General features: G+C 42.5%; 2 protein-coding genes across 4 annotated transcripts in view; one reads left to right on the forward strand and one right to left on the reverse strand.

Moving 5' to 3' along the window:
- Positions 1-9268, forward strand: part of PREPL (prolyl endopeptidase like) — a 53580-nt gene that overhangs the window by 39695 nt on the left and 4617 nt on the right. The gene's annotated exons all lie outside the window — the stretch shown is intronic.
- SLC3A1 (solute carrier family 3 member 1) overlaps positions 1-9268 on the reverse strand; it is a 69807-nt gene that overhangs the window by 8161 nt on the left and 52378 nt on the right. For all 3 annotated transcript variants that reach the window (XM_023747263.1, XM_023747258.1, XM_014447676.2), the window contains 3 exons: positions 5016-5135; positions 2825-2949; positions 846-1041 (listed from right to left, as the gene is read on the reverse strand). In XM_023747263.1, the coding sequence (XP_023603031.1) occupies positions 846-1041; positions 2825-2949; positions 5016-5135 (441 nt within the window). The remainder of the gene's footprint in view (positions 1-845; positions 1042-2824; positions 2950-5015; positions 5136-9268) is intronic.

Here is a 9268-nt window from a genome sequence, read left to right on the forward strand (position 1 = left end):
CTCTGGCATATTCCTGGAACCTGGAAGGCTACACGATGTACAGGACTGTGCAGATGTCCAAGGAAGACCTGAGACTTACTGTTTCAAGGCATTTAAAGAATCTGCAATCATCAGGTGACCGACAAGCAGAGGCATGGCCACACAACAAAGAAGACAGATTTGGGAGGATTAATCTAAGAAAGTCACTAAGTAAACAGCATCAAACACTAGGGAGGGAAGTATGTAATTTCCAGAATTTTCACATTACATTTTTTAAAATGCCCAGTTTTCAAAACAACAATAAAAAAGAATACAAGAGTGCAAAGAAACAGGAAAGTATGACTCATACATAAGGGGGGGGTGGGGGAGGGGGGAAGCATTCAATAGAAAATGTGGCTGAGAAAACCCAAACATTGCACTTACTGGACAAAGACTTAAATCAACTATGATACATATGTTTCAAGGAGCTAAACTAAATCTAAAGAATTTTTTAAAGTATGATGAATAATACCTCATCAAATAGATACTATCAATAAAGAGAAATAATGAAAAAGAACCAAATAGAAATTTTAGTTAAAATTTTAAAAAATGAAAAATTCAGTAGAGTGGCTCAACAGATTTGGCCTGGCCGAGGAATCAGCAAGCTTGAAGACAGATCAATTGAGAGTATAGCCTGAGAACCAGAAGGAAAAGAATGAAGACAAATGAAAAGAACCTGGTCAGAAGCCGGGGCAAGATTAGCTCAAACAATCACCAAATAAGGGAACGGTGAAGGTCACTAGGGGACAAACATCCTTCATTTTAGAGGTAACTTATTCCATAAGCTCACCAGCACCAGATATGCAGAGCTGGGCATGAGAACTTACCATCCAATTAGGCCATTTTCCTTCTGGTAGATGTTTCATCCAGGATGTGACCACCTCAAACACACTGTTCCCAGAAGGACTGTCCAGCCTTGTGAGGTAATCGTTGAAGGGAAAATCTGCTTCTTGGATAAAAGGCAGCCCGTAGTACATCATGGTCCTGTCAATGCTGTCCCCGTAGGCTTCGGTGCCCATGAACCTGTGAGAGTTGGCAGCGCACAATGTCTTCAGGCCTGGGAACGTGCTTACATCTGATTAACAAGATGTGGGTGATGAATGCTCACTATTAACCATATTGGGCTGGGACTCACTAGAAAAAGCCAGATGACCAAGAAATAAATGCTGGGTCACCTGGACAGTTTCTCACTGTAATAAACCCAAAGACTAGACTAATACTAAGGCCATGTCTACGAGTTAAAACATTTAGATCTCAATATTGTTCTTTCTAGTCTAATAAAAACTCAGTCACTTCCAGGAAGACTGGCAATTCTCATCACTCCCCTTAGAATCTTCAGTATTTATCTGCACATAAGGTAAAGAGGGGGGGGTTCCCTAAAAAAAGCCTTGTATTTGAATCCTTGTAAAGTCTCACTTTCATACTGGGGCACACTCAGTCATTTGCCTGAAATGACCCACACCAATGCTGGCTTTAGCTGTTTGAGACATTATGTTAATAAACAAGTGTATCTGGAACCCAAGTGTTTCAGTTCCCATGCCATTACTGCATGTGTGACCATTACCTGCATGCTCAGAGTCTCAGTTTCCTCATCTGTAAAATGGGGATAGTAATCAGAGGACCAACTTTAAGGAGAAATTTCTTTAACCCCTTTCCTATTGATTCTATTTAGTGATTACACAAATATAATAAGGGTTAAGTTTATTTTGTTTATTATGTGCTAAGCAGTGTTTTAAATGCTTCATATACATTATCTCATGTAACCTCACAACAGCTTTATAAGGATGTGGCTATCCCCTTTTATATATATATATATCAAGGATATGTTTCCATTGATTTGAGAGAGAGAGAGGAAGGGAGAGGGAGTAAGAAACATTGATGTGCAAGAGAAACATCAATTGGTTGTCTCCCCTACGTACTTGACCAGGGATCAAACCCACAACCTAGGTATGTGCCCTGACTGGGGAATTGAACCCAACACCTTTCAGTGTACTGGACAACACTGCAACCAATGCAGCCACACCAAAAAGGGCTATTACCTTTTAATTGATGAGAAAACTGAGACTTATGTGTAACAGACCAGCCCAAGGTCACACAGCCTTTATGCAGGAGTCCCTCTCAGGGCCATCTGATTCCAAAGCATGTGCCTAACCATTGTGATCTACTAACGTTTAGTTGAAACATTGGATTCATACTGTACAGAGATACCAACAGGTCAAATAATAATAATGGGTAACATTTAGATAACATTATCTTTTAATTTTCACAAAATTCTTGTGAAATAAGTACTATGGTTAGCATTTTACAAAAGAGGAAACTGAAAATCAGCAAAGTTAAGCAACAAGAGAATATAACAGGCCCCAGCCTAACTGAGTTATAATACACTAGAGGCCTGGTGCACAAATTCATGCACTGGTGGGGTCCCTCGGCCTGGCCTGCAGGAATCAGGCCTAAACTGGCTCTCCGACATCCCCTAAGGGGTCCCGGATTGCAAGAGGGCAGTTCTCGGGTGGCACACTTTGGAATCGGACCCCCTCCTCTCTGGTTCCGAGTGCGTCACCCGAGAACTGCAGCTGCCAAGTCACCACAGCTCGGCAGCTCTTGTGTTGAGCATCTGCCCCCTGGTGGTCAGTGCACATCATAGCTACTGGTCAGACGGTTGAACAGTCAGACAATCACTAGGCTTTTATATATATAGATTGTAATTACATAAGTTTGTTCAATTATAACTGAACCTCCTGAGAATGCCTGGATGTAAAGGATAAACTGCTGCACCAGGAAGGAAGGAAGCACGTCCTATTGTTACCTGTATCTCCCAGGCTCCCTGCTCTGTTGGTCCATTGTCTGCCGGAAGCTCCGGACAATGTCGTGCATTCCCACCTGCGTGGTGGTGAAGTCATGGTACAGCTCTGCGTAGTGTGTGACTGTGTCCTTTGAAAATAGGACAGCACAGTTACCATCATTTCCCACATCCAATAATGTGAATGCAGACTGTCTCTAGCACTTCCAATGCTCAAAGGGTTTTGTGGGTATAGAATATTCATGACTATTAGTATTTCACTTGATACTTAAATTATTAACTATAAATCTAGTAAATTCTACTTAACATCTAAACATTGGTAACAAATGTATTTAACAAAATCCTCCTCCAGAACATTTAATTGTCCCAAATGCTCCAGACTTTTTAAAGACAAAGAAAACAAATTATCTGAATGATTATAGAGCTCATTTTTATACCTATACATTATCTGCTCACAAAGTATTAATAGCATGCATTTAAACTTGTTTCTTTTCTTACCACTTCTAACCTTTTTTTTTTTCACTGTTATACTCTCCAGGGTTTCAGAAATTTTTCCTGGTACATATTCTATGCCTTCCCAAGGTTAAATAGTCTAGAATCCAAAGAAAAGTTTATATCTAACACAAGCCGAGGTCGTAGGTCCTGGATAGACATGGACAGCCAGGATAATCTAAACCTGAGTTGCCATCCATTCAGTGGACTCTTTTTTTGAAAATAGGTGAACTTCCAGGTGAATTTTTTGGAATCTCACGTCTCTTCCTGAAATTACATAATCTTTAAATTTTTCTTGGATAGCACATAAATCCCATTGTTCTGATCATTTGTCAAGACTGGCCAAGTATGCCTTTCCTATGACATCTCATCATTAATTAGCAAGATTATTTTGAGATTTCTTCTTCAAGGATAAGTGCTTCTCTTTGGAACCGCCAGCTACCTTATCACCTTTTCCCCCTTTCTTATTGAAAGTCACGTGCAAAAAAAAAGAGACAATCATAACCTTTAGTTCATGATGTGCTATCATAATTAGCCCATGCACAGCCAGCTTCTCTTTAGTTAATTGGTTTGTTTTAATGAAGTCATAGTACACATACATTTAGGACAAAAGCTTGATAATAAATTGATATCCATATGAATTTCACTTGCTTAATTTTATTAAAAGGACATCATGCTATCTATGTATGATAATTTCAGATGTTTTGCTATTGCTAAGATTCACCTGTATTGCTATGTGTCACTGTAATTCATATATTTTGACATTCCATTGTGTAAATATACAAATCCATTATTCTGAAATGCATTTCAGGACTACTGTCTACTTGGCCTTGAAAACAGAGTGACTGTAGAGTGGTGGTCGACCAGAGGAAGAGAGTGGCATGTGATTAGTATCTCTCATCAGTGACGGGGGAGGGGGGCCCTGGAGGTTGAGAACCACAGGTGTAGCACCACAAAGAGCCCAGATTCTGTAGTGAGATAGGCTTGGTTGTAACTCCATTTACCACCTCTCATCCCCGATAAGTGCATTTCTCTAAGATTTGCTACATGGGGATCATGAAACCACTCTCATAAGATATTCCTAAGTAAACAGCACACAGCATACAATAGACCAGGGGTGGGACCCTTTTTTTTTTTTCAGCCAAGGGCCATTTGGATATTTATAACATTGCTCACAGTCCATATAAAATTATCAAGTTAAAAATTAACCTGCTGTATTTGGTCAAACATTTAATTACCTCACCCCTAATGCCTTGGCAAGGCCAGGCCAAGTGATTTTGCGGGCCTTATACGGCCCTCAGGCCGGACATCCCCCACCCCTGCAATAGACTCTCAGCAAGTGTTAGTGCTCTATCCTTCCACCTGTGTGCTCTTTAATGAGCACAAAAGCGCCTGGGGAACTTGAGATGACAAAACTGCAGTGAGTAGTGGTGGCCCTTGGTAGAGTCCACATTGTCCACGCCCTGAGGACCCTTGTCACCGAAGGACTCCTCACGGGGTCCCTGGCTCCTGAGCGAACCAGGGGAAGGAACATCGGGTCATATGCATTTGAAACTCCTCTGAGTTCGCTAAAGAAAATGATTTAAAGCACTTCCTACAGACAGGACAGAACGCATCTCTGGTAACTGATGTCTCAGACTAAAGAAGAAAAAACACTCATGACATTTTCAGAAAAGGGGAAAAAATAGCTAAAGCAATACTTTACCGGGACTTGGGTCTTATTCACTTGGATCTCATCTCTCAGATGTTTTGCTTCTAGAAGAAACTTAACAGCCTCGAAACTGAAGCCATCAACACCCTTTGAGAGCCAGAACTGTATAATTTCCTAAAACGAAGAAACAAAATACTTGGTTACATTAAAGACATTATCACAGTGTTTAATAAGGATTTGTCTGTTATTAAAGCAGCCATCTCCTCACCCAAAACATGCACAGCTACTCATAGTGTATTTTTATCTATTTAGCATAGTAGTGTCTCAGTAGAAGATTGTGGACTGTTAGTGGACAGCATGACCCAGTCGTGGAGGGCAGAGACTGACTTGGCGTGGCCTGTACTAGAGCAGTTTGGAGGATGAGGCCCTTGAAAAGCAGAGGGCCTAGTTCTCAGCTCCCCCTCCCACCCTGAGGCATCCCCCCGCAGCCTGGCCTACTCCAGCACTGACCACAGCTACCCTTCTGTGAAGGGACCGTGGCTCTCCACACCTTGCCCGTGGCTCATCCCTTGCTGAATGGAAGGTTTCATATTAGAGCAGAACCACCTGCGCTTCAAAGTATTAGAGTTAAGTAGCCAACTTTTCACCTGCTGAAGGGAACAGAGCCTTAGAACCCTAATGAGGACCAGCCCAACAATCACTGGTTTGAAGCAGCGGTCGCCAACTTTTCGGACCTCATGGGCCACAAGTCCGAGGACCACCAGTTGGCGACCGCTGCTGAAGTGTTTCTTGTACCTACATGTGACTATGGAATCTCTCGGGTGCTGAAATTCAAGGGGCTCCAAGGTGTCTATTGGATAAATGGAAGGGTTCATACTGCTGAGGTCAATTCCCTTAAAGCAGCGGTTCTCAACCTGTGGGTCGAGACCCCTTTGGCGGTCGAACGACCCTTTCACAGGGGTCACCTAAGACCATCCTGCATATCAGATATTTACATTATGATTCATAACAGTAGCAACATTACAGTTATGAAGTAGCAACGAAAATAATTTTATGGTTGGGTCACAACATGAGGAACTGTATTTAAAGGGCCAGAAGGTTGAGAACCACTGCCTTAAGGTGACATTTTTGAAAACTTGAAAAATTTTTCAAAGCTATGCAGGCTCGGCTGCTGACAATCCTTAGCGTGGACACAATTGACCCAAAAAACTTTAAGCTGATACTACCCAATGGAATTTTTCTTTGAGCACAAAACCCACAAATTTGTTCTTACTAGCATCTTTACTTCTTACCAAATTTATTCATTCAATAAGTATTTGAGCCCTGGCCGGTTTGGCTCAGTGGATAGAGCGTTGGCCTGAGGACTAAAGCTGTCCCAGGGTTCTATTCTGGCCAAGGCACGTACCTCAGTTGCAGACTCAATCCTGGTCAGGGCTCGTATTGATGTGTCTCTCTCACATCAATGTTTTTATCTCTCTCTCTCCCCTCCCTCTTCCCCTCCCTTCCACTCTCTAAAAATCAATGGAAAAAATATCCTTGAGTGAGGATTTTAAAAATAATAAGTATTTGAGTTACATCTCTGGGCCAGGCACTTAGCCAAGCTCTGGAACTACAACCATGAGCAAAATACAACCAACAGGTCTGTCTTTAGAGTATTTTTAGAATCCCCAACTAGACAATCAACTTGTAATGCAAAAAAATATTTAAATCAAAGCCAGGATAAAGCTTTCAAGGAGAGGAACAAGGTAATACAAGAGGATGAAATAGTAAGATTTGCCCAGGAATCAGCACTGCAGGATGACAAGAAGTGAGGGCAGATGGTTAGAGACGGAGCTAGAGAAGTCAACAGCTATTGAGGCACCTCATTTGTAGAACAGGATCTAGGTCGCTTAGGGCCCGAGCTTAAAGACCCCTCACTTGTACAAGCCCCTTCTTCCCACGGTCTTTCCTCCTTCTAAATAAACACTCATTTCTCTGCACCTAATTTTACAGTCTTTATTTTAAGAAGACCCCAAATTTGTAGAAACTTCAGATTCCACACAACCGGGACCCACCTCCAGGTGGCGCTGTTCCTTACAAGAGGGAACAATGGCAGGATCAGGGTGGGGGTGAAGCACAAATAGCTATAATCCAGCCAAGCAAGCAGCCCCTGACAAAAATGTGGAAACCATTAAACACCAAAATGCTGTAAACATGAAGCTTTTGAGCACTGATTTCCTGGAATAAAGCGACTAGTGGGTCCTTATCCACTTAGGGGTTCTCAGCCTCATTAACTATTGGCCCGACATTAAAGCATGAGAAACGTGTGCACCAACAAAGGTTTACGGCCTTGGCTGGGGTTTTCACTTTAATCCAGTAAGAGATAATATCATTGTTTGATGAAGCAAAACTGCAAAAGCTGGATGCTTATTTTTGAGAGTCTTTTTTTAGCACTGATTTCCTGGAATAAAGCGACTAGTGGGTCCTTATCCACTTAGGGGTTCTCAGCCTCATTAACTATTGGCCCGACATTAAAGAATGAGAAACGTGTGCACCAACAAAGGTTTACGGCCTTGGCAGGGGTTTTCACTTTAGTCCAGTAAGAGATAATATCATTGTTTGATGAAGCAAAACAGCAAAAGCTGGATGCTTATTTTTGAGAGTCTTTTTAAATGCTGAGGTTTTCACTCAGATAATCCAAAATTTGCTCTTGAAAAAGATTTGCTTCATGCTATTTATGCTCTTGACCAGGTGAGAAGAGGGCACCAGGTTTTAATCACTAACCCTCTTTTACTCCAAGTAAGCTCTCCGGGGTGCCGGGTGTGGACATGGGCACAGAGCCTGGTTCTGCCAGGACCGGATGACCCATGTAGGTGCCACAGGACTCTGGGGATAGTACACTGTGTCCCCGATTCCTGTCTAACTCCCATGACATCACACGGTCCTGGTTTTCCACCAGGCACCTGTTCATTCTTTTCTCCTTAAGCAACTCACTGCTCTGAGTAAAAAAAGAATTACTGCAGCATTCTTGATATCCAAATTCACAAAACCTTGAGCCAAACCTTTCCTTTTAAGATGACCAACATTACTGGGTTTACCTAAAAAGCCAGGTTTGGGAAAGAGAAGCTCTGCTCTTACATGTGATGATCTCTAAGACTTCCTTTTGATAATGACATAAACCCCAGGTCATCCATCGTAAGAGGGAATGAGAAAGTCTAGGATATACAGAGAGAAAACTATATTCTCTGACTATAGGCAACGGGGGGAGGAAAAACTAACCACAGTGCTGCTCAGAAGTCTTGGTAAAATTCTTTGCTAAGTCCTCTAGGAGCCAGGAGTAGAGGAAGGATCCCGGGATCTGGAATATGAGCTAACATCGAGCTACCATCCCGTCTCCCTCTCCGCCCAGCTGCAAGAGTTAGGGCATCAGCATGACCTCATTAAACCTTAATAAAATAGAACCCACCTGCAGGGTGTCTGTGAGGTAAAGGAGGTATTCCTGCTAGCGTCCATTGACATTTTGGTCTTTAAATTTCCTGAACTCTCTGCCATGTTTGGCACTGCTGACTAACCTCGTTTTCTATAAATACCTCCCTTCGCTGCAGGACGCCCTGCTCCTGGCTTGTCACTCCTTATCTGTCTACTCAACAGGCCTTTAGAGCTCCTCGGGCTTCCATCTTACACCTCTTCATTTCACTTCACAACAGTATTTACTCACTTATCTATCCATTTATTGATTATTTAACAAGTACTTATATAATAAAGAATACATTGCCCAACGTGCGCTACAAAGGTTAACCCGTTTAGTCCCCACACAACCCTGTGAGGTATGTACTATTACCGTTCCTATTTTACCAACGAGGGAACTGAGGCACAGGGAGATGGAATACCTTGACCAAGGTCATACAGTAAGTAAGTGGTGGCACCAGAACGGGAACCCTATGGCACACTTACCGATTCACCCACTTCACTCTCCAGGCCTCCGTTTTCTCGTTTATCAAATAAGAGATTGACGTTTACTCTGACATTTATTTATTTTCTTATTATTGGAAGGTCCACCAACACCTGGCCCTCATTCCCACATAACAACAACCAGCTCAAGCTAAGTAGCAATTGACCCCCTGCTCATCACAGCCAGCCTAGCTCTCTCCCTGATCTTAGCTGTCTGACCTCTGCAGGCATTATCCATCCGTCAACAAATCCCAAAGCTCTATCTCTAGACCAGACATTTCCCTGAGCTCCTTGACCTAACAGTTGGATGTCTCTCAGAGAGAGCGCAACTCTACATACTAAGACATCCCCTCCACTTCCTGTGTCTCCCATCTCGG

The sequence above is a fragment of the Myotis lucifugus genome, unplaced genomic scaffold, assembly GCF_000147115.1.
Source record: "Myotis lucifugus unplaced genomic scaffold, Myoluc2.0 scaffold_6, whole genome shotgun sequence".
In the NCBI taxonomy this organism is placed as follows: domain Eukaryota; kingdom Metazoa; phylum Chordata; class Mammalia; order Chiroptera; family Vespertilionidae; genus Myotis; species Myotis lucifugus.